Here is a 26666-nt window from a genome sequence, read left to right on the forward strand (position 1 = left end):
GATATTGATAACTTGTGTCTTTTTTCTTAAAAGTTCTGTCAAAACATTTATTGTTTTTCTTGATCCTTTCAAAGAACTGGCTTTGGTTTCATTGATTTTTTTTTTTTTTCTTTTCTGTTTTCTATTTCATTAATTTCTTTATTATTTTCTTTCCTCTATTTTCTTTGGGTTAAATTTACTTCTCATTTTATAGCTTTGTAAGGTGGAAGCTTAGATCATTGATTTTAGTTCTTCTTTCCTAATACAAACTTTTAGTATTATAATTTTAATTTCTTCATTTCATCATGCCAGAGATGCCATTAAAAATGACTCAGAGTACTCATGGCCTTTTTGTGGAACTAATAATTATTGGTTGTTGCTAATTCATTTCTGACCTTATTTCCATTTTAAAAAATACTACTGAAATAATATTTTATGTTCTGTAGATATTATTTTCTTTTTAAGAAACAGGAAGTATATGTTAGTAATAACCTGCTGACTCATCTCTCTGCTTCCCTTCTTGCCCCACTGTATATAGTACATTCCCCACAGTGCAGCCCAAGTAATCTAAAAAATAATCACTTCATTCCCCTACTTCAAATAATTCTCAGAAATAAAGTGTGATGGGCTGAATAGTGACTCCCAAAGATGTCCATGTCCTAATCCCTGAAACCTGTGTATATGTGATCTTACAATGCAAAAGGGACATCACAGGTATGAATAAATAAAAGATCTTGAAGAGGTTATCCTGGATTATCTAGTGGGGCCAATATAAAGACAGGTTCTGAATAAGGGAGAGGCAGGAGGATTAGAATTTGAGAAGAGAAATGAGAATGGGAAGAAGTTTGCAGGGAAGAGGGCCTGAGCCAAGGAATGTGGACAGCTTCTGGAAGCAGGGAAAGGCAAGGAAACTCATTTTCTAGAGCCTCAGGAATTGATAACAGCCCTGCCAACCCATTTTAGACTTCTGACCTAGAACTGTAGGATAATTCCACTAAGTTTGTAGTTATTTGTAGGGAAACTGATACCAAATGTATAAGGTCTTGCTGCTCTGGCTGCCTCACCTTCTCCTGCTTCATCTCTCACCTTTCTTGCCCTTGTCCATCCCACTTGGTCCTGCAGCCCTTGTTCTCTGTTAGACAACGCTCATTCTCCTCGCAGACTACTCAGTGTTCCCTTTGCTTGGTCTCTGCTCAAATGTCATCTCCATAGACAGTTGTTACTTTGTCATTTTAACCAAAACAGCCCTCCTTACTTCTCACTCTCTGTTACATTTTCCTATTTTAGCCTCATCTTTGTACTTCTTAGTTCCTGAATTTATTTTTTACTTGTTTGTTATCAATCTGCTTCTTCTGCAGATAAGCTCATTCCCTGGAATTGGGGCAGGTGCCCATTATCAGAAGAGTGCCTAGTCCATTGACAAATAGTTCATGGGATGAAGAATTGAAAAATTTTGGTTGTTGAGAAAGTAACATTGGCAAAGATTAAATAAAACAAGCTTATTTTTGGATTCAGTACATATACAGGAGGCTTATAGGATAAAGAGGCAGCTGGCCTTGGCTGTTCTCCCTTTGTCCCCTCTCCAGGCCTGCCCAGTTAGGTCATGCAGCCTTTGGTGGGGAGGGGGCATTGGAAGGCACTGAAGGCCACAAGAGGTCCTCAGTGTAGAAGGCCCCTCTTCTACAGGGGAGGGGCCAGGGGAGTATAAAATTAGCCCATGACCCTGGGTCAGGTTCGGTAGAGCATCAGCAGCTAGAAAGGCAGAGCTGGAAATATTAGAAAGAAAACTGAATTTTTATCAGTCTGCTTCTGGCAATTGATATTTAGCAGCACAGTTTGCTTTCTGAGAGGGTCCCTTGGGAGCCAGAGTTAGCCTAGACTAGGGTTAGGGAAACTTTTTCAGTAAAGGGCCAGATATTTTAGGCTTTGTGGACCTCTTACAGTCTTTGCCATACTTTATTTAAAAAGATTAAAAAAATTTTTTTACAGTGCTTTAGAAAAAAGTAGACTGTTTTTAGCTTGAGAGCCAAGTAACAACTGGGTGAAGAGTGGTCTGCAGGCTGTACTATTCTTACCCCTGGTCCAGACTCGATTCCTTTTTCTTCTCTGCTTGGCTGAGTCCATTTCCTGAGACCTGGCCCCTCACCTGTAGCTGGAGAAGCCAGGCTGAGTTCTGTTGAGCTCCACAGGAAGATGTTAAGATGCCTGACCTGTGGAAGCTGTGTTGTGTCTCTTAACATACTTTAAAAGTGCCTTTTTCTCTTGTGCGATCGATGAATGATCCTGCAGACAACTCTGCAACTCACAGTTGTACAAATATTTTTTTCACTGATATCATCATTTGGATGAATGCTAGATTTGAAGGTTACGACCAGTTAGGATTATTTTGAGGTTTAGGGTTCCTGGAAACCTCCTGATTAGAATTTCCATTTGAATAACTTGGGACTTTTGGGGGCAAAATAAGATTTGAGAGATGGAGGTAGTCAGTATTTTCACATTCTCTAAAATAAAAATAAAGCCAACATGATTAACACATTAAGTAACAATATAATTTATTCATTTAAAATATCTGTAATACTATTATAGACTTGTTATCTCTTCCTAACTGTAAACCTCTGGTCATTCTCTTCTCTTGAATTCTATGAAATACCTCTGTAAATTGGTTTTGTTTTTCTACAGATAGGACAGCCCTTACTGGGTGTCTTTCTTAAAGTGTTGTTTTGTTCTAGCAGGCAGTTATTCTCCTGGAGGATCTGCTTGACCCTTTTAAGGCTTGTTTTTAAAGTTTCTGATGTCTTTACTAAATGCCTGGGGTGTTCTGTACATTTTCTTGCTTCTTGCTGGTCATACGTGAACATCAGGAGTTGCTCAGACCACAGCTCCCTGTTGATGTTCTTTCTTTGATAATTACCTATGAAATGATAATTGCCTCAGCTTAAAGCTTAAGGGAACCCCATACAGATTATCAGAGCTCTCTCTGTGAGAGGCTCTCTCCTCTCTGGTTCCCTGTCCTGCAAATTCCAGCCACCCAGCCTCCCCTGCCCTCTCATGTCCGTGTATCAGCAAGACCAGTGTTGTTCTGTTTAGATCTCCCTGCCTTGCACCCCAGCCTGTAAAGTGCCTTCAGAAAGAAAGCTGGAACAGTCAGTGGGCTCCCAGATCAGTCTGTCACTACCTGTTGATCAACATCTGAAAGATATTTCATATATATTGAACGAAGAAGGGCTAGTAGTCCAGTACCACTCACTCCACCATAGTCAGAAATGGAAGTCTCCAGTTCCTCTAATGGGGAATGCTATTTAAGAACCAACATCTGGGGCTAAACATGCTCATTGTTCCTTGGGTGTCTGCTTCTTGGCCCTTTTACTGGGCAGAGCTAAGAAATATGTAGATAAATAAATTAGATTATATATATATATACACACATACTTATGTCAAGATCTGTATTTATATATTGAAAGCCATGAGTTCATACTGATAACTCCATTTCCAGTTCACCACAGGATTCATTCTCATTCTCTCCCATTCTGTATATGTATTATATGCAGTATATTTACTCATTTGCTCAGTCCTCTTGTAATGCAGAAAATAATTTCAAAATTGCTGATCCATACCACTGTGATAAACACACTTTCTAACTAGAGTTTGATAGAGTATTTATGTCTTTAGACTGAGGGTATAGAGTAAAAATACTGTGTTGAAAAGTTATTTACGTTATTTCCCCTTCAGTTAATTATGTTTGATTCATATGAAGTAAAATTAGATTTCCTCACTCTTGTTTGAGTATGTGAAGTATCAAAACAATTTCAAAAGTCAAAACTATTCATGGAAGTGTCACTACTCACTTCCTCCCTCTAATCCCTTCCGATTCCCACCCTTGAGGGTGTTAATGAATCTCATCAGTTTCTAGTTTATCCATCATATGTTTCTTGTTGCAAAATTAAGGATGTAGTTGTTTACCTGTTTCCATTCTTGTACAAGTAGGATTCTATACGTACTCTTTTGCACTTTACTTTTTTTCAGTTAACAATATATCCTAGAAATCATTACATATTAGTTCGTAGAAGTGTCATGATAGCTAGAAGTGGGTTAATGAGACTTTCTCAAGATGGAGATACTCTCCCAGTTTGCTTGCTGATGAAACTGATCCTGATCCTGTTGAGAGGGAGAAGTGACATGACTTTAGAAGAGAAGCCTTCAAGGACTTCCCTGGTGGTCCAGTGGTTAAGACGCCGTGCTTCCACTGTAGGGGGCGTGGGTTCCATCCCTGGTGGGGGAGCTAAGATCCCACATGCCATGCAGCGCAGCTTAGGAAAAAAAAAAAAAAGAAGTCTTCAAGCAAGCCAGGGGTCCTGGGATGCTGGGCAGAATGGAGGTTTTGGATTTTGGTTGGTGAAAGGACACTTCGCTGTGAGGAAGAATGAAGCCCTGTTTATTAGAGCCTTGAATTCTGATAAAATCCTTTTCTTTAAATGGGGAGTTGCTATAAATGACTTTGAGGAAAATTTGCTATATAGATTTTAAAAAACTAAATATTTTTTTAGAGCAGTTTTGGGTTCACAGCAAAATTGAGGGGAAAGTACAGAGATTTCCAATATACCCCCTGCCTCCACTTATGAATAGCCTCTCTCATTAGCAACATCCTCCACCTGAGTGGTACATTTGTTATAACTGATTAACCTACATGGTTACAAGTGAGTAACTTTACACAAGGGTTCACTCTTGGTGTTGTGCATTCTATGGGCTTAGACAGATGTAAAATGAAATGTATCCACCATTATAGTATCATACATAGTATTTTCACTGCCCTAAAAGTCCTCTGTGCTCTGCCTATTCATCCCCTTCACCCTCACAACTGCTGATCTTTCTACTGTCTGCATGCTTTTACCTTTCCCAGAGTGTCCTATAGCTGTTATCATACAGTATGCAGCTTTTTCAGATTGTCTTCTTTCACTTAGTACTATTCATTGACATTTTCTTCATGTCGTTTCATGCCTTGATAGCTCATTTCTTTTTATTGCTGAATAATATTCCACTGTATAGACGTATCACAATTTGTTTATCCATTTACCTACTGAAGGACACCTGGGTTGCTTCCAAGTATTGGTGATTGTGAATAAAGCTACTGTACACAACTGTGTGCAGATTTTTAAGTGGACATAGTTTTCAACTCCTTTGGGTAACTGCCAAGGAGCACAATTGCTGGACCGTATGATGAGAGTCTGTTTAGTTTTATAAGAATTTGCCAAACTGTCTTCCAAAGTGGCTGTACCATTTTGCCTTCCTACTGGCAATGAAAGAATTTCTGTTGCTCTACGTCCTCGCCAGCATTTGGTGTTGTCAGTGTTCCAGATTTTGGCTATTCTAATGAGTGTGTAGTGGTATCTCTGTTGTTTTAATTTGCATTTCTATGATGACATATATGTGGAGCATCTTGTCATAGGCTTATTTACCATGTACATATCTTCTTTGGTGAGGTGTCAAGGTTTTTGGCTCAGTTTTTAAATGAATTGTTTTTTCTTATTGTTGAGTTTTAAGAGTTCTTTGTATATTTTAGATAATATTCCTTTATCAGATGTGTCTTTTGCAAATAGTTTGTCGCAGTCTGTTGCTTGTCTTCTCATTCTCTTGACTTTGTTTTTTGCATAGCATAAATTTTTCGTTTTGATGAAGTCCAGCTTATCCATTATTTCTTTCAAGGATTGTGCCTTTGATGTCATATCTGTACATTGAATTTATAGATCAAATTGGGGAGAACTGACATCTTAACCATACTGAGTCGTCCTATCCATGAACGTGGACTATCTCTCCGCTTATTTAGTTCTTCTTTGATTTTTTTTCATAAGTTTTGTAGTTTTCCTTGTGTGGATCTTGTACATATTTTGTTAGGTTTATATCTAAGTGTTTCATTTTTTGAGATGCTGATGTAAGCATTTTTAATTTCAAATTTCACCTGTTTATTGTTGATTATAGAAAAGCAGTTGATTTTTATATATTAACCCTGAATTCTGCAACCTTGGTATAATTGCTTATTAGTTCCAGGAATTTTTTTGTTGATTATTTTGGATTTTCTACGTAGTAGACAATCGTATCATCTGAACAATGACAGTTTTATGTCTTCCTTCCCAGTCTGTATTACCTTTTATTTCCTTTTCCTGTCTTATTGCATTAATAAGGACTTCCAGTGTGACATTGAAAAGGAGTGCCTTTTACCTGATCGTAGTGCAGAAGCTTCTAGTGTCTCATCTTTAATTATGATGTTAGCTGTAGGTGTTTAATAAATATTCTTTATCAAGTTGAGGAAGTTCCCTTGTATTCCTAGTTTATTGAGATTGGCTATCATGAATGGGTATTAAATTTTGTCAAATGCTTTTCTTGCATTTATTAATATGATCATGTAATTTTTTTTTTTAAGCCTGCTGATGTAATGGATTCTTTTAATTGATTTTTGAGTGCTGAGCAGCCTAGTATACCTGGGATAAATCCCACTTAGTTGTGTTGTTTAATTCTTTTTATACACTGTTGGTTTCAATTTGCTAATACTTTGTTGAGGATGTTTGCATCTGTGTTCATGAGAGATACGGGTTTGTAGTTTTCTTGTAATGTCCTTCTGGTTTTGGTATTAAGGTGTTGCTGGTCTCATAGAATGAGTTAGGAAGTATTCCTTATGCTTCTGTACTGTGAAAGAGATTGTAGAAAATTGGAATACAGTTAACCCTTGAACAACACGGGTTTGAACTGTACAGATCCACTTATGCACAGATATTTTTCAGTAGTAAATAGTAAAGCCCTATGTGGTCCGTGGTTGGTTGAATCCATGGATGCATAGGAACTGTGGGTCCAGAGGGCTGACTATAAATTATACACAGATTAATCTCTGTGTTGTTCAAGGGTCAACTGTAATTTCTTCCTAAAATTTTTGGTAGAAATTTACCACTGAACCCTTCTGGACCTGGTGCTTTCTGTTTTGGAAGGTTATTTATTGATTCAATTTTTTAAATAGACATAGTCACATTCAGATTATCTGTTTCTTCTTGTGTGAGTTTGGGCAGTTTGCATCTTTAAAGGAATTGGTTCATTTCATATAGCTTATCAAATGTGTGGGCATAGAATTGTTCATAGTATTCTTTTTTGTTATTCTTTTAACGTCTGTGGGATCTGTAGCAGTGTCACCTCTTTCATTTCTGATACTAAAAATCATTTGTGTCCTCTTTCCTTTTTCCTTCATAAGTATGGCTAGAAGCTTATTTATTATATTGACCTTAAGGAACCAGCTTTTTTTGTTGTTGTTGATTTTCTCTGTTGTTTTTTGTTTTCAATTTCATAATTTCTGTTTTATTATTATTTCTTTCTTCTGCTTACTTTGGATTTGATTTGCTCTTTTTCTAGTGTATTGATTTTAGATATTCTTTCATAACATATGCATTCAGTGGTGTATAAATTTTCCTCTAAGCACTGCTTTTTCTGTATACCACAGATTTCGATAAATTGTGTTTTCATTTTCATTTACTTCAAAATATTTTAAAATTTCTCTTGAGATTTCTTTTATTTATTTATTCATTTATTTTTATTGAATGAAATATTTTTTAAAATTGTATAGTGCTTGAGATTTCTTCTTTGACTCGTATTATTTAGAAGTGTGTTGTTTAATCTCTGAGTGTTTTGGGATTTTCCGGTTATTTTTCTGTTCTTGATTTCTTGTTGAATTCTCTTGTGGACTGAGAGTAGACATTGTATGATTTCTTTTCTTTAAAATTTGTTAAGGTGTGCTTTATGGCCCCAAATGGGGCCTATCTTGGTGAATGTTCCATGTGAGCTTCAGAAGAATGTGTATCCTGCTGTTGTTGGATGAAGTAGGCTATAAATGTCAGTTATATCCAGTTGATTGATGGTGTTGTTGAGTTCAGTTACGTCTGTACTGGTTCTCTGCTTACTGGATCTGTCCATTTCTGATAGAGATATATTGAAATTTTAATTATGATAATGGATTCTTCTGTTTTTCCTTGCAGTTCTATCAGTTTTTGCCTCACGTAGTTTGATGCTTGGTTGTTATATGTGTTAAGGATTGGGATGTGTTCTTGGAGATATGACCCCTTTATCATTATGTAATGTCCTTCTTTATTGCTGATAGCTTTCTTGGCTTTGAAGTATGTGTGTCTGAAATTAATATAGCTATTCTTGCTTTCGATTAGTGTTAGCATGGTATGTTTTTCTCTATCAATTTATATGTGTGTTTATATTTAAAGTGGATTTCTTGTAGTCATATGTAGTTCAGTGTTTTTTTTTTTATCAGCTCTGACAGTCTCTGTCTTTTTATTGCTGCATTTAGACATTGATATTCAGAGTGATCATTGATATAGTTGAATTAATATCTACCATATTAGTTACTGTTTTCTATTTGTTGCCCTTGTTCTTTGTTCCTTTTTATTTCTTCTTCCCTTTTTTGCCTTTTGTGGTTTTCAAAAGGCATTGAGCATTTTATGTAATTCCATTTTCTCTCATTTCTTAGCATGTCAGTTATATTTCCTTTTTTTACTTTTTTTTATTGTTGCTCTAGAGTTTGCAATATACATTTATGGTTAATCCAGTCCACTTTCAAATAATACTGCTTTATGGGTAGTGTGATACATTATAATAACAAAATAATCCTAATTCTTCCCTTCCATCCTGTGTAGTAGCTATTAATTGTTTCTCTTATATATGTTTATACATATATAGGCACACATACACATATATATGTAAGATATATCCATAGGTAAACATAATCAAATACTATTATTATTTTGAACACATTGTTCCCTGTTAGGTCAATTAAGAATAAGAAAAGTAAAAGTTTTTATTTTACCTTCACTTATTCTTCTTTGATGCACTTTCTTTATGTAGATACAAGTTTCTGACTATAATTTTCCTTCCCTCTAAAGAACTTTTTTTTTTTTTTTAATATTTCTTGCAAGGCAGGTCTGTTGGCAACATATTTCCTCAGTTTTTGTTTATCTGATAAAGTTTTTTTTTTATAAATTTATTTATTTAATTTTATTTTTGGCTGCATTGGGTCTTCGTTGCTGCATGTGGGCTTTCTCTAGTTGCAGCAAGTGGGGGCTACTCTTCGTTGTGGTGCGTGGGCTTCTCATTGCAGTGACTTCTTTTGTTGCACTGGCTCTAGGCGCGTGGGCTCAGTAGTTGCGGCTCACGGGCTCTAGAGAGGCGCAGGCTTAGTAGTTGTGGCGCACGGGCTTAGTTGCTCCGTGGCATGTGGGATCTTCCTGGACCAGGGCTCGAACCTGTGTCCCCTGCATTGGCAGGCAGATTCTTAACCACTGTGCCACCAGGGAAGCCCCTCTGATAAAGTTTTTATTTCTCCTTCGCTTTTGAAGGATAATTTCACAGGTACAGAATTCTAGGTTTGGTATTCTTTTTCTCTCAACACTTCAAATATTTCACTCCACTCCTTGCTTGCATGGTTTCTGAGGAGATGTCAGATGTAATTCTTATCTTTGTTCTTTTATAGGTAAGATGTATTTTTCCTCTGGCTTCTTTCAGAATTTATGTTTGACTTTTTGGTAGTTTGAAAATATGCCTAGGTGTTTTTTTTTTTTTAATTTGTTGGTTGCTTGGTTTTTGCATTGGTGTTCTTGGTGTTCTCTGCCTGGTTTTTGCTGAGCTTTCTGGATCTGTGGTTTGGTGTCTGACATAAATCTGGGGAAATTCTCAGTCATAATTGTTCCAGATTATACCTTTTGTAGTCGTCCCTCAGTGCTTTGATGTTGGTGTTTTTGTTTTTGTTTTTTGTTTTTCAGTCTTTGTTCCCTTTTTCAGCTTTGGAATCTATTGTGACATCCTCAAGCTCAGAGATTGCTTCCTCAGCTCTGTCCTGTCTACTGAGAAGATCATCAAAGCCAGTGTTCATTTCTTTTACAAAGTTTTTGATCTCTAGCATCTCTTTTTTGTTTCTTTCTTAGGGTTTCCATCTCTGCTTGCATTGCCCATCTGTTCTTGCATGCTGTCTGCTTTATTCATTGGAGCCCTTGCATGCTGTCTGCTTTATTCATTATAACCCTTAACAATTTGTTTCAAATTCCTGGTTTATAATTCCAACATGTCTGCTACGTATGGTTCTGGTGCTTGGTCTGTCTCTTTAAATCGTGTTTTTGTGATTTGGTATGCCTTTTAATATTTTCTTGATAGCCTGACATGATGTACTGGGTAAAGGCTGTGAATAGGCCTTTAGTAATGTGGTAAGGTGCTGCGGGGAGGGGAAGTGTTCTATTGTGCTATGATTAGTTCTCAGGCTTTTAGTGAGCCTATGCCTCTGAACTGTGAACTTCACAAGTGTTTCTCAGGGTTTTTTTGCCCCCTTAGGTGGAACTGGATGACTAGAGTGGGCTAGAGTTTGATATTTCCCTTCCTCCAGGTCAGTTAGGCTTTGGTTTATCAGTTTTCCCTGAAGGCAGGCCTTGTTAAGAATAGAGTGCTCTGGTATTTCAAAATGGTTCCTTTGCCCCTTCCTCTGTCAGAAGGAGGAGGGGATTTTTCACCAGTATTTATTTTGAGAAGCTGGTTAGGCTCTTGGAGGTAAATCTCAGAAAACTGTGGGGTACCCCTAGAGTTTTTAACCCTCAGAGTTGTTCCTACTGAGCCTCCAGCAGTTCATCAATTACAGTTCAGGTTTTCTGACCCTGGCACTGGTTTCCACTGCTCCTGAGTCTCTGCTCTGGTATGTTGTGATTCTCTGTATCTGCCTGTTTGTTTCTTCAGTCTTGGGAGCAGTGGTTTGCCCTGTGTCCTCCTCACCTCTCTTTCAGATCCTAGAAGAGTTGTTGATTCAGTCTATTCAGCTTTTTACTTGTTGTTAGGACAGAGTGACAACTTCCAAGCTCCTTGTATGTGGAACCAGAAACTGTAAGTCCCTGTAACTTTTTATAGATTGAAATTTTATGTTTAATTGGATAAAAGGTGGTTTCAGATCCAGGATGAAGAAATCTAAGCTCAAAGTACTTGAGAATTTAGTGTTGCTATTAAAGTTTTAGAAGCTATGAAGGTAGTCATAACAAGAAGATTATGTTCCTGAACCTTATTTGGTTCTCTCCCATGCTAAACCTTGGCTAGAAATTCCCTGTAATAATTAGGGCTAACCAATACCCTCACCAATCAAGATCCCATTCCTTGAGAACAGATGTAGAGTGAATCTGACCCATTTGTTATCATTTGTAATATATCATCTAGTAGATAATAAGCATCAGATGGGAATCTCTCAGCTTCAGGTTACAGAAAAATTGATTCAAGTTGACTTAAACTACAAGGTAGTTAGGATTGCTCTAATTCAGTGATTCTGGGCTGTTATGAAATTCCTTTGGCATCACTGTCTTCTATATGCCACCTTCATCCAGTTTGGTAGCCTGAAGCTTCAGTAGTTCAGGGCCTCCTATCCATGTATGACCATGTTGAAATGAAGAGAAGAGAACACTTTTGCCCAAATCCAAGCTGGAACCCTCAGATTGATCTTGATTTGACTTCTCAGGGGAAGAAACTGTGCTGATTTGCTATGGGAATGGATTTAACTTCTTTCAAAGTACATGCAATGTTGGGGGGGGGGTGGTAGAGGCAGACAGCAGAACAAAAATAAGGCCACCTTTAGGAAGTAGGAGGAGGGCGGTAGATGCTAAGTAAACAGCCAATATTCATGAGTTTTAAAATTCCTACTATAAACTGTCTTCATTAGGGTCCAGCTATAAAGAAAACACATGGATTTCTTTCATTTATTCATTTATTTATCAGATTTCTTGGAGGAGAGCCTGTCACGGGCTAGGTACTATTCTAGGATCTGGGAATACAGCAGTAAGTAAGACAGAAATCACCTGCTCTTGTGGAGCCTCCATAGGCATGGGGGTAAGGGAGGCAGTGAAAAAAAAATTAACGTAAATGTATACTGTGTCAGATGAATGCTCTGAATCCAGATAAAACTGGACAAGAAAAATGAGTTCTTGTGGCTGGCATGGAGGATTGCTGTTCCATATATGGTGAAGAGGGAAGACCTCTCTGAGAAGGAGATAAATAAGTAGAGTCCTGGAAGAAGTGAACTAGTCATGAAGAAGTTCACTGGAAGAAGTGAACTTCCCTTGTGGATACCTGGGGAAGAGTGTTTTAGGCAGAGAGGTAAGCAAGAACGGAGCCTGGAGGCAACATCATACGTTGCAAGATAATGGGAGAGCAAGAAGGTTAGTGTCTCTGTAGCCGAGTGGACAAGATGAGTTCTAGGAGGTGATGTCACAGAAGTAGTAGGAGTCCAAGTGACATAGAATTTTCACTTATACTTCGAGTGAAAAGAGAATCTGGGGTGTTTTAAGCTAAGCAGTGACCTGAAAAGACGAAGTTTTAAAAGGCTTGCTCTGGCTGTGTGTTGAGAATAGACTGTTCCAGAACTTCTGTCTTTGATCCCCTGCAGTTATGATCATACTTGGACCAGTGTAGTAGTGGAGGTGGTGAAAAATTGTTGGATTCTACATGTATTTTGAAGGTGGAGACATGGATTTACTGATGAAAAGGAAGGGGTATGAGGGAGAAGAATCAAGGTTGACTCTATTTTGATTGGAACATTGGAAGGATGGGGTTACCATTAACTGAGGAGTGGAAGAATGCAAGAGGAGCATATTCTGGGGAGGAAATTTAATAGTTGGGGGAGGGGAGCATTTATTGTGTTTATAAGATGCATACTAGACATTCAACTGGATGTGTCTAATAGGCAGCTGAATTTAGGAGTCTGTAGTTAGTTCAGGGTAGAGGTCTGGGCTTGAGGTAAAATTTTTGACATCATTGGTATACAGGTGGTATTTAAACTTCTGAATAAATGAAATAAGAACAAGTAAAACAGTCAATCCAGAAGCTGGTTAAAAAATAGGGAGGTAGATGGAGGGCGAAAAAAAAGAACTAATGGGCTAAATATCCTAAAATGCAATTGTAGAAATAAATTCAAATTTATTACTTATCATAGTGAATGTAAGTGTACTAAATTCTTGAATTAGAAGACAAGCAATGGCTGGCTTAAGAAAAGTTATCACTAAGCTGCTTATAAGAAACACCTAAAGCATAAGGACATTGAAAGTTGAAGAGTAGAAAAAGATATACCAGTCTAATGCTGACTAAAAAAAAGCTGGTATAACTATATTGATATCAAATGAAATAGACTTTAAAACAAATTTTTATTAGAGATAGTAATTATTAGAGATAAAGAAGGTCACTACATAATCATAAAAGATTCAATTTCCCTTGTAGATATGATGATTCCCAGCTTTTTTGCTGTTAGAAACAGCCTCAAAATATATAGTGCAAAAATTGATATCACCCTGAGGAAAAATGGACAAATCCACCACCATAATGGGAATTTTTAGCACTTTTCTTAGTTGATGATAGATTAAACAAGGAAAAAGTAAGTCTATAGGAGATTTGAATACGTCAGTTAGTAAACTTAACCCTTATATCGTCAGAGTCCCCTGGACCCAGATTTGACTAGTTTCTTTTTTGAACAATTTTGCTTGTATGGATTGATGTTTTATGACTTTGATTCTTTCTTAGAGGTCTTCTGAAGAACAGAAAATTTACTTTAAAAAAGAAAATTAAAACTCCTTTTCTCTTGCAGTTTCTGTATGGGTTCATTGGAACTTTTTATGAATCTAAGATGCTGTGGGTTCTTATCTCATATCACTGTATCTTTATATTGGTAATTTCATCATCCTAGGAATGATTTTTATCATTACTCTTTAATTATTCCCAATTATGCTAAGAAAAACTAAAATAAGAAAATGGAAGAAAGACGGAATTGTCTAGAAAGATGTTGTAGAGGTCAAATCATTGCTATTGCATTATCTTTTTTTTTTATTGCATTGCCTCAAGAGTTGCACATATTTTAAGAAAATATAACTGAAGTCTGGAGGTACCATCTTTGTAGCCATTCTTTTAGTTATCACTGAACACAGTTGAGAATTTAGAAATTTTCATTTTCTACACATAATGGTACAAGAGTAGAAAAGTTGACAGAGGAAGACGTTTCACAGTTATTAGATGGGTAAAATAATGGTCAAAAGAGACAGCAGACTGTAGGCCCTAATCATGATGGTGAACTTGATCGTATGAGTGAAATCTTAGACTGTGAGTCATCAGATGACAATATCCTAGATGAATTTTCTTGAACTCAAGAACTGATGAGTGAGCAGTATATTTCTGTGGTTTCTATAAAGGAAGTATGGAATTTGCATCCAATTAGTCATTAGGTAGGAAGGACTTCACCACGCAGTATTTTGTGTATTTTGTGACAAGAAGTTGGGCTATTCAGTTTTTCCAAAAGGATATGTGACATATTCTTGCATTTCATATGATGATGTACATGAGCATTTACTTGATACAGCTTGTAATTGAAGAGTGTTGAAGGCAGGTGTGTATACAGAGGTGACAGGAAGGGACTGTATGGTATAGAAAAGAAAACAAACCATTGATCATTCTGATGGATGTTTATAAATCTAAAAATGAATATTTACAATCAGGGAACAATGAATATGGCTGTCCTCAACAAGTTTATGAGCCATCCAAATTTTCAAAAGCACAGCATTTCTACAATGCAAGTTCAAGAAGAAGCAGAAGTAATGATCATTTAGTAGAGCTATCTTTGAAATCTGGAATCAGATTTTATAAAACTATATGTCCCAGGTTCATGTGTGTCAGTTGATGACCAGTTTCATTCAAATGATATAACCCTTTTCATAATGTGTTCATGTGTGTATGTGTGTGTGATATATGTAAGTATGTGAGTGTATATATGCATACACTATGCATTTGTAGGTATGTATATGTATAATACACATATGTGCACATACCAGGAAAATATAAAAATATATAGATTTTATGTATTTAAGTTTTGACTGAAATTTCCAACTAACTTGATTTTTTATCGTCCTTTTATTTTTCTGTAAATTATTTATAAAATGACCTAAATATTAAATAAAATATTAATACAAAGAGTCTATCAGCCCAGCTGATAAAGGGTGTTGATTATTTTTCCTGGCCTGCTGAGGGTTAAGGTAATGTACCTGTGTGAATCATTGCCCTCAGCCGTTGATGACTGTGCATCTCTTTTAAGCACACATGGAATATTCATGAAAATTAACCATCTGCTTGGCTGTAAAACCTGCACAGATTTCAAAGGCTGAATTCTGTGACTACAGGCGGTTAAGATACAAGTCATTTACAAAAGGTAATTAGAAAAAGTCCCCTACAGTGGGGAACTTAAAATAACTTCTAAATAACTTACAGCTCAACAAAGGAATCTTAATGGAAATTAGAACACATTCAGAATTAAATTCTAACAAAGTACTTTAAAACTGGTGTAATATAGTTTAGATTGTACTTTAAGAAAGAATAAATGCTCAAGATGAATAAACTAAGAATCCAATTTTTTACAATGACAAAAGTGACTACAGAATAAACCCAGATAGGGTAGAAGGAAAGAACTGAAGATGAACATAAACTTATGACTTGGAAAAATAAACAGTAAGTAATAGGATAATAAAGTCCAAAGTTGGTTCTTCAAAAGTCAAATAGTCAAATTTCTGACGAGATTTATCAAGGGTGAGGGAATAACTAAACAATATTCAGATCGAAAAAGGATCTCATAGGTATAAACTTCACAGAGATTAATCTGGTAAGATAATATTAAGAATAACTGTGGGCTTCCCTGGTGGCGCAGTGGTTGAGAATCCGCCTGCCAATACAGGGGACACGGGTTCGAGCCCTGGTCTGGGAGGATCCCACATGCTGCGGAGCGACTGAGCCCGTGAGCCACAGCTGCTGAGCCTCAGCGCCTGGAGCCTGTGCTCCACAACAGGAGAGGCCGCGATAGTGAGAGGCCCGCGCACCGCGATGAGGAGTGGCCCCCACTTGCCACAGCTAGAGAGGGCCCTCGCACAGAAACGAAGACCCAACACAGCCAGAAATAAATAAATAAATAAATAAATTAAAAAAAAAAAAAAAAGAATAACTGATGTCAGTGAATTTGAAATTTTAAGTGGAATAGGTAAATTATTAGAAAATAAAACTTAACCAAAACTGACTTAAGAAATCGAAAACCTGACTAGTCCCGCAACAATGAAAACACGTGGTCTCCATGACTGCAGAGGAACATTCTATCCAGGCATTTCATGGAACAGATAATTCCAGTCTCACATATATTCTTTGATAAGTTAAAAAAAGAAAGACCCTTTCTCAGCTGCTTTTCTGAGGCTAGAGTAACCCTGATACAACCACCATACAAGAGCAGTACAGGAGAGGAGAACAGACACATCTTCTGGTTTTAGATAGACACCTCCCCAGGACACAGGGAGCATCTGTTCCGTCTGGTGCTTTTTGGAGGTTAAGATGCAGATTGAGCCACCTGGAAATCCTGGCTTATCTTGACCTGATGTTTTGGTTGGATGGAGGAGATGAAAGCCTATGTGGAGCGGGAGCAAAAAAGACCAGGGTGCTTTGGATTGATAGTACATGTACATAAACTGGAACAATTCTGAAATGATGACTTTGTTCACTGCACAGTAATGTTCTACAAAACTGAGACATTTCATCTTTTACTACTAAGAAAAATGCAGCTTAAAGCTACCATTTCTCACCCGTTAGATGAGCAGAACTTACTAAGTGTGGCAATACCAGGCACTGGTAATGATGTGGAGCAATGCACTGCTGGTGATAACGTATGGAGGTGGAATTACTTTGGCAGAACAATTTGGTATTAACTTTTAAAGATCATTTTCACTTCACATGACCCAGCACCTGCACTCCGAGGGAAAAGACTTAAAGCAGTTATCCCCCAGACTGAGGTTGGGTTCTCCTCTAGGCATTCAGGAGATACAGATTATTTAAAAGGGACCTAGCTGATAACTTGTATGTACTTTTTTGTAGAACTTTTCAGGCTGATCTGCAAGTTAAGTTACTCTTTACCATCTTCTCTTTCATAGTTGCTCTTCTTGCACTTTACAGTAGTCAATCCTGATTTTGCCTTTTTTTGCTTCCTTGACCCAGGGAGGAAGAAAGCTCTGAATTGCTATAAAAGGGGTATTTTAAAATACTAATGTTGAGAATTTCAACTAGGATCCTATTCTTACTCTGGCAGTTTCCAATTCATTGCTTTCAGCATAATTTAAGGACAGTAAAGTTTTTATGGAATTGTTAAATGCTTCTTGATTACTATGTGATTTTTCAAGAGCTGGGTCTAAAGGAGTTGAAAGAATTGGGTGACATTGCTGAAGTATTCTAGCAATAAATGATTTTCATGCATAGATATATGAGATAATAGAAGGAGGGAAGGTAGTCTTATCTATCTCATTGAGATACATTTCCCAGAAAAGTTTACTTTTAATATCTAGTTGTTATCAGATTTGTAATATATTTATGCTTCAATCAATTTTATGCTAATAATACTTGTAATGAAAAGTCAGTCCAGAGGAAAACTTCTAAACTTAGTGCTTCATGGTTACAGGGAATTTAATAAAAATTAATTCAGTTTAAACAATATATATGTTTTGTTGCAAAGAAATATGACAGTGGCCAAAAGAAAAACTTTAAGCATAAAAGCTGATTGCATCAGAAAAAAATCGCAGCAAAGTGTTGTAGAAATACAACACTTCATAAAGTTGTTCATAAAGAAAATAAATGACGTAGTATTTCTTATCGTTAAGCAAGGATTTGTTTCTTGTTTCAGACATGAATGATGTTGAGAGTCAAGTCACTGTGGTATGTAGATTGCACTGGATGCATTGACAGTGGTATATATCAGTTGTATTTTAAGCTGCCAGTGTTTATAGTGTACTGCAATCCTTGCAACTATTTAAATTATGAAAAATTTTAGATGTCAATATAAAACTGTTCAAGGGAGTGCATCGTTTTTCAAAATTCTTTTCAGCTGTAATGGGAACAAAAAATGTTGAAGACCACTGACTTGGAGCATTAGCTCTTGAGCATTAGCTCAAGGGGGATGGTAACACTCATTGGGGAAGATATTAGAATTTAGGGGGACATTTTTGCTTGTCACAATGACTGAGGGGCTTTACTCTCATTTGGTTATTGGGGGCCAAGGAAGCTAGGTATCCTGCAATGTACAACAAAGAATATTATCATTGTTTTCCATAACTTTTCTACTCACTGGACTAGTCCGCGACAAAGATAAATAGGTAGAAATTTACTACATAGTAATCCTAAAGCATATTCAAAAGAAGGAATTTATTAAAAAAAGTCCAAGTATTTTAGGAGAGGACCATTTTAGTGGGCAATATTTAAATGAACTATATTCTCTCAGAATTGTTAAATAATATATTAACTCCATGCATTGTCTACTTGGGGTATTACGTTTCTGATCACTACATATTTAGTTGAAAAGAGTTTGCGGTAGATACTGCAAAAGCAATACAAATAATTAAAAATATGTAACTTAGACCCAAATATTAAATTATCAGGAATATATGGACTACAGAGATCTTACTGAATTTTATTATACTTTCTCAGTAAGACCAGTGTGATCATACTATTTAATGTTGTAATGTGGTTCACAACTTTACTTCCCTCTGCACTCTAGATTCACACTTTCCTGTTATTTTTACTCCCAAACATTTATCACTTTTTATCTTGGTTATTTATTATATTTATTTTTTAGTATCTTTTTGTCCCCCTTGTTTAGAGACATAGTGTAAGAGGAGAGGGTGGGAGACAGAAAGAGCAGCCCTTTTGAGGAGTTTGGCTTTAAAAAAAAAAAGAGGAGAGAAATTGGCGATAGCTGGAGCAGGTAATGTGTATGGAGTCAGGATTTTTTTTTGTCATTTTTTTTCATTTGTGTTTTGGGCAGGAAAGTTGGATTTATTGGTGGGCGTGAGTAAGGAAGGGAAAGCACCACGGCTTTCATGAGTGCAGGGTCTGCCATTTGTCCAGGGGGCCCACGATTAGGGATGTATTTGACCCATAGTCATCCAGGATGATCCACTTTTCTGCCACCATGTCTTCAGATTCATCTACTTCTTGGAGATGTGGATCTTCTGGGGCCCAGAAACTTGAACTTGGCCCTGTGTGGGGCCTTAATCACTTGCTCCTTGTTCTGCAGTTTGGTGCAGATGGATGTGATGACTTGGCCAGTGTGGACCCTGGCCACTGCGTGCTGGGGCTTTCCAAAGGCACCCTGCAAACCTGTCTGGAGCCTAGATTGGGGACAGCATGATGCCAGACATGAATGTCCACTGGTAAGGGCTGTCTCGAAGGTCCTTAAGGGCAACCCATACAAGCAACAGGCTGCATGCACTACCAGGGAAGCTGCTTTTTTTTTTTTTTTTTTTAGTGCCTTAGTTATCTTTTTTTTTTACAGTGGTGTGTGAGAGGCTGCTTTTTGCAGCCATTGCACACCAGGCCTCCACAGAGAAAAGAGGCCTGATTGGCTGCAGAAGGAATTTTTTTTTTAACGTAAATTTTTAAATTGAATTATAATGTACATAGGGAAAATTGCACAAACTGTAAGTAATAAATTTCTGCAAAATGAACTCACCTGTGCAGTCACCACCCAAATTAAGAAATGAACACTGCCATTACCAGCACACCATAATTCATCCCTTATGCTTCTTCCTATCGTTAACCATCTCTCACCCAAAAGGTAGTGGAGGTTTTTCTGATTTTTATTACCAAATACTAATTTTGCCTGTTTTCAAACTTTATGTAACTGGAATTATCCAGCATGTATCTTTTAAGGTTGACTTCTTCTCAACACGTTTGTGGGATTCAGTATGTACTGTTCATCTAGGAATAGTATATTCATATTTGTGGGAATGTTTCACAGTTTATTCATTTTGCTGTTGATGAATGTTTGGGTTATTGCTGGTTTCAGCTATTCTGAATAATGCTTCTGTGAATATGCTTATACGTGTCCTTTAGTGTACATATCATGTGTTGGGTGTGTATACTTGGGGTGGAATTGCTTTCCAAAGTGATTTTTTTTTTTACCAATTTTACTCCCAGCAGCATTAAATCAGAGTTCTCATTGCTCCATACCTTCACCAACACTTTAGCACTGTACTGCTTATAAAACTATCTGTGTTTGTAATCGGTGTTTCCTTGATGATTAGTCATGTTGTATTCCTTTTCATCTCTTTTTAGCCAATGTTATATTCTCTTCTGTGAATTATCTGTATGAATCTTTTGCCTATATTTTATATTTGGGTTATTTATATTTTTCTTCCTGATTTATAGTTCTTTACATGCACAGAACAGATGTATTTAAGATACCATTTCCCACCCTTTTACTTGTATATTCACTCGCTTAGTGATGTCCTTTAATGAACAGAAGTTTTTAATTTTAAAGAACTCTAGTGTTTTCCTTTTAAAAGTGTTGGAAAAACCTTTTAAAAATCTTTGTCTATACCAAAATCTTGAAGATATCTGGATATTTTCATTTAGAAGTTATTTGTTTTACCTTTCAAATTTAGGCTGTAATGCACCATTAACTGATTTGTTTGTGTATATGATACGAAGGGTCAAGAATTGTTTTTCCCCATATGAACCTTCAGTGGTCCCAGCCCCATTTATTGGAATGTTCCAGCAGTGCCATCTTTGTCATAAATCAAGCAGGTCTTTTCTGGACTTGCTATTCTGTTCCATTGCTCTGTTTCTCTATCTTTGAGCCAGTGTCACGTTTTCTTAATTACTGTAGTTTTATAATACATCTTATTTTAATATAAATTCTCCAGCTTTTTCTTCTTCAAGATTATCTTGACTATTATTGGGCCTTTGCATATCCACTTTGTCAATTTCTAAAAAAGCATTGGGATTTTGATTGGAACCACATCGAATCTATTAATTTGGAGGGAATTTACATCTTTTAGTATGGAATCTTCTAACATGAAATGATATATTCCTCCATTTATTTAGGACTTCTTTAATTTAGATTTTGTAGGTTTTTGTGTCAAGATTTTATACAACTTTTATTAGATTTATTCCTTGGCTCTTTGATTTTTGAACGTTAATATAAATGGTATCTTTTTAAAACTTCACAAATTTCTTTTGCTAGTACATAGAAAGTTGATTTTTTTATATTGAACCTATATCCAGCAACCTTACTAAATTCACTTATTTTTATGATTTGTAAATTCTTTTGGATATTCTTCATGTATAATTAAGTCATCTGCTAATGATGGAAGTTTTATTTTTTTCTTTCTGTTCCTTGTAATTAAAAAATTTTTCTTATTACACAAACTAGTACATCTGTTCCCATCTGTAGAAGTGATAAAGAATACTTGTCTCATTCTTGATCTCTGAGAGGAAGTAATTGACCATTAAAGGTGGTGTTAGCTATAGGTATTTTGTAATTACTCTTTATAAAATCAAAAAGATTCTTTTCTTTGCTATGAATTTTTAATTAATAATGAGTGTTAATTAGAGAGGACACCAAAAGTACAAGTAATAAAAGAGAAAAATTGATAAATTGGACTTCATTAAAATTAAACTTCAAAAAACCATCAAGAATCATCAAAAGATCAGCCACAGATAGGGAGAAAATATTGTGAATCGTATTTCTGAAAAAGGACTTGTATCCAAGATATAACTCTTACAACCCAGTAAGAATAAAATAAATTATCCATCAAAAAAATGAGCAAAAGATTTGAATAGACATTTCACTCAAGAAACTGTATGAATGGCTAATAAGCACCTTGAAAAGATGCTAACCTCATTAGTCATTAGGGAAATGCAAATTTAAAACCATAATAAATACCACTTCATGTCCACTAAAATGGCTATGATAAAAGGGCAGACTAGTGTTGGTGACCTTGGAGGACAACAGAGACCCTTAGGCATTGCTGATAGGAATGTAAAGTGGTGCAGCCACTATGGAAAACAGTGGCAGGTTTTTTTTCTTCTTTCCTTTTTTAAGTTAAATAGAAATTTACAATATAGCCCAGCAATTCCACTCTATCCAAGACAAGTGAAAAAATTTCTTTACACAAAGACTTGTATGCAGACGTTCATGGTAGTATTTTTCATAATAGCCAAAAAAGTAGAAACAACCCAAATGTCCATCAGCCAATGAATGGATAAACAAAATGTCTGTCCCTACAATGAAATACTATTTGGTAATAAAAAGATAAAAAGTACTGATGCATCTTTATATCATGGATGAACCTGAAAAACACTATGCTATGTGAAAGAAAGAAACAGAAGACCATATATTATATGAGTTTATTTATATGAAATGTTCAGAAAAGGCAAAATTATAGGAAAATATCAGTAGATTAGTTTGGGGCTGGAGGTGAGAACAGGGAGTGACTGCATATGGGTGTTAGGGATCCTTTTTGTGATAATGGAAATGTTCTAAAACTGGGTTGTGGTGATGGTTGTACAACTCTGTAAATTTACTTAAAAAATATTGAATTGTGTATTTTAAATGACTGAATTTTATTTTATGTAAATTATACCTCAGTGAAGATGTTAAAGAATGAGTGTTGAATTTTATCAACTACTTTTCTGCAACCTACTGAAAATTTATATGATTTTCACCTTTCTCAATTACGTAAATTAAAAATTTCATAAATTAAAAAATTTAATGTTAAAAATTTAAGTCCAGTCGTAAATCTTGGACTGAGTATAAATTGGTCTTGATGTATTTTATTTATGGTACTACTAAGTATGATACACTGATACTTTGTTTAGGATTTTTTGAGACTTTATTTATGAGAAAAATTGGCCTGTCATGTTTTTTTCTTACAATGTTCTTTTCAAGTTTTTGTTTTGCTGTTCTCCATGTAAGCATTTTTAAGACTGATGGTAAATGTTTTTCATTATATGTTTGGAAGAATTTACTATTGGAGCCATATGGGCATGCAGTTTTCTTTGTAGGAAAGTTTTTAATTACATATTCAATTTCTTTAATATGTATTTGTGTTTTCAGATTTTCTATTTCTTTGTCAGTTTTAATAAGTTGTGTTTTCCTAGGAATTTGTTCATTTCCTGTCGTTTTTCAAATCCATTGGGCCAAAATTTTTAATAATATTGTTTTATTGTCTGTAAAATCCTTAGTATTACCCTCCTTTTCATTCTCGATTGGGACTTGTGCCTTCTCTGATTATCTATGATGAGTCTTGCTAAAAGGTCTATCATTTATTTTAGTTTTTTTTCAAAGAACCAACTATTTTGATTTTTCTCTCGCACATTTGTTTTCTATTTAAAAGTTTTTTTTTGCTCCAGTTTCTACTTTGGGATTAATTTTTTCCTATTTTTTACTTCTTGATAGGAATGTTTGAAAGGATATTTGAGTGCTTGCTTTACCAGTTACTGTGAAAGGTCTGCTAAAATCCACTATGGTTGTAGACCTGGCAGTTTTTCATTTTAGTTCTGTTAGTTTTTGCTTTATGTATTTTGGGGCTGTCTTTTTTATGTTTGCCAATTTAGAATTCTTATGGCTTTTTTAATAGATCATCATATTTATTATTATAAAATAACCCTCTAGCTTGAGTGATGTTTCTTGTCTTACTTCTCTTTTGTCAGAGATGAAGATAACTTTACAAGTTTTCTTTTGCTTAGTGTTCGCAAGTTTTTTACCCTTTTACTTTAACCAGTCTGTGCCCTTGTATTTTAAGACATATCACTTGTAAGGAGTATAAAATAAGATTTAAAACTCTACTCTCATAACCTGCTTGAAGAATTCCCTGTAGTGTTTCTTTTCGCGTGGGTCTGCCGGGGACAAATTGTTGTTTGTGGATGTGTGTGTCTGTGAGTGGGTGTGTAAAATGTCTTTATTTCACCATCATTTTGAAGGATAGGTTTGATTTGTTTGGAATGCTAGATTGGCAGTTATTTTCTTTCTTCACTTTAAAGATACTCATTTTCTGTCTCATACCATTGTGTGGATAAAGCTGCATTCCATAACGAGACACATCTTCTACACTTCTCTGCTGGGACTAGTGTGCAGTTAATGGGCCACACGTGTTAAGAGCAAACCTTGATGCCCTTTAGGTCCTGGCATGGCTTCCAGCAGCCTAGTCTCTTTAACCTGAGTGTGGTTTTCAAAGCCTGCTGTGTGGTCACAGGGGCAGAATGTTGGTAAAGACCCCCCATCGGAGCTCTAGTTAGTGTGTTAGAGGGTACCCTCATGGTGCCCTGAGGCCGGAGAATGTGATGGATCCCATGATGCAGTTACAGGGGCTCCTTCAGGACCACCTCATCCAGCGTCCCTATCTGTCCCATCAGCTTTCACTTCTTCATTGCTTTGGCTCCTCTTTCGTCTATTCCCTTCCCCCATACCACACTACATTTAGCTACTTTTATTAACCAATATGTATTAGCTAACATGCACTAGGCAACATTTTATGTTCTCAATTTAGAATTATATTCTTAATGTTAAATGACAGTGAGTTGAACCATTATTTCTTTAACAAATACATCCTACTAGTTTAGAATTCTTTTGACACTACTAACATTTTTCTTCCATGCTAAATTTTAATTCTTCATGGAAAAAATTAATTATGAAGACATATATCAGACATCCAAAAATCATGACTACCTACCATATTGAGTACCCACCACTTAAGCAACACAGTATTACAAATAAGATTGAAGTTCTTTGTGTCTATTGCCAATCACATCTCTCTTCCTCCCCCACAGAGGTCACCACCAATTGAATTTGGAATTTATCATGTCCATGTATGTTTTATATCCCTACATAGCATTCTTCTTTTAAAAACTTATTTAAATGGTTATTATCCTGTGTATCTTTCAGTAATTATATATAATGATAAATATATATTGTATTCATTTATATAATTATAAATCCTTCAACATCATTAGATTTATCCATATTTATACTCTAATTCCTTCATTTTCATGCTGCGCATGTAACATTTTGTTGTATAAATATGTCCCAGTTTTATTATTAATCCTTTTGGTGGATTTAGGTTTTTTCCATTTTTTTTTGCTATTTTTATACATGTTGCATTGAATGTTGTATGTATTTTCCTTGGGCATATATTTGAGAGATTTTCTAGGGTATATATACCTAAGAACTGATGGGTTGTAGGATATGTGTTTTGTCAACTGCAGTTCTCACTTCCACAGGAAGTATATGGGCTCAGCATCAGCTGCTACTTGATGTTACGTCTAGTCATGATCAATTTATAATGGGCTAATAAGAGAATAAGTAGCTGAGTATATACCATCTATGCTGTAATTTTACTTTGTTTTTTATTTGTTTGTTTATTTTAATGGGGACCTACCTTTTCTCAGTGAGTTTAATTTTATTAAAAAGAATGTCTTTGTTGAGCCACAGAGTAAACAATCCCTTAAGGAATTCCTTATGTTTATTTTTATCTGTTCCAAAGTTATGATTCTGTGATAAACTCGTAATTATGAAATTGTCAGTTTGCATATACTTTCAAGCCAGTGATTCTCAAAGGTGATCTGCAGTCACCAAGGTGGGCATCCATGAAGTCACAATGATTTTCATAGCAGGAAGGTGTGATTTGCCCTTTTCACTGGGTTGGCATTTGCACTGATGGGACAGAAGCAGTGGTGGATAGAACTGCCAGCATCTTTTCAAGAACCAAGAAAGTGGCATCAGTCTGTAATCATTTATGTTAACAGGAATGGGTTTATTTGTATTATTCAATGAATAAATAAATATTTTAAAAATTTTGTTGTTTCATTTTCTAATAGAATAACTATTGGTAGATATATATAATCTTAACAATGCCTCCTTCTCTAAGAGTATAAAGGGGTTCTGAGACCATGAAGTTTGAGAAGCATTACTTTAAGCACGTGGTAGATACATGAACAAACAAATATTTTATTCAATCTGGTGCTGGTCTTTGGGTAGGAAAACTTAGGTACTGTAATTCCTTTGATAGATAAATCTAGTCTGTCTTCAAGTTATGTATGAATCTTAAGTAAATGTTCAGTTTGTTGCCTTAAAATTTTGTTTATAACTAGTTTATATTTGTAAATAAAATACTTTGCAGGTGCTGACCTTAAGGAAAGAGTCAAAATGAATTCCAGTGAAGTTGGTCCTTTTGTCTCCAAAATAAGAGCAGTGATTAATGAAATCGGTAAGCACAATTAAATTCTCCTTTTAGCATGCTGAAGGTGACCTTAAATGTCATATTTTAAAAGTTGCACACTGTCTTTATGTATAAGCTTTGGCTAAAATATTTATATAGTTAGATAATCATGACCTATAGCTGGTTGTAAAACAGCATGTAATATATTTAATTTGAAAAGTTGTGAAAAATTTTTTTATAATTAAAGATGCCTCCTATTTATGATGACATGGCATATAGAGTTAATTATTAGAAAACAAAGAATAATTTGGCATAAGCCTTTGACATAAGTATTTATATTTCTTAAATAATTGCATACACAGACATATTTATAGATAGGGAATTTTTTTGTTTTTTACATAAATGGGATACTATCTCCTTAGAATTATAAATTTCTGTGTAATGTTTATATTTCAGTCCATATCAATTTATTATTAATACTTTTTAATACATTACTACATAGTAATCCATAGCATAGCCTTTTCCAAAATTTTAAATTATTTCTTCATTAATGAACGCTTAGGATGTTTTTGTTGTTTTGGATTTTTGTTTTTGTGGTTTTTTTTGCTATTTTTGTTATTTATAATAAAGCAGTGA

General features: G+C 35.5%; 1 protein-coding gene and 2 pseudogenes across 2 annotated transcripts in view; 1 reads left to right on the forward strand and 2 right to left on the reverse strand.

Moving 5' to 3' along the window:
- Positions 1-26666, forward strand: part of AUH (AU RNA binding methylglutaconyl-CoA hydratase) — a 161700-nt gene that overhangs the window by 30125 nt on the left and 104909 nt on the right. For both annotated transcript variants that reach the window (XM_068553314.1, XM_068553315.1), the window contains one exon: positions 25992-26078. In XM_068553314.1, coding sequence (XP_068409415.1) covers positions 25992-26078 — 87 coding nt within the window. The remainder of the gene's footprint in view (positions 1-25991; positions 26079-26666) is intronic.
- LOC137771049 (small nucleolar RNA SNORA70) lies at positions 19247-19336 on the reverse strand (annotated as a pseudogene).
- Positions 19352-19439, reverse strand: LOC137771050 (small nucleolar RNA SNORA70; annotated as a pseudogene).

The sequence above is a fragment of the Eschrichtius robustus genome, chromosome 10, assembly GCF_028021215.1.
Source record: "Eschrichtius robustus isolate mEscRob2 chromosome 10, mEscRob2.pri, whole genome shotgun sequence".
Taxonomy (NCBI): domain Eukaryota; kingdom Metazoa; phylum Chordata; class Mammalia; order Artiodactyla; family Eschrichtiidae; genus Eschrichtius; species Eschrichtius robustus.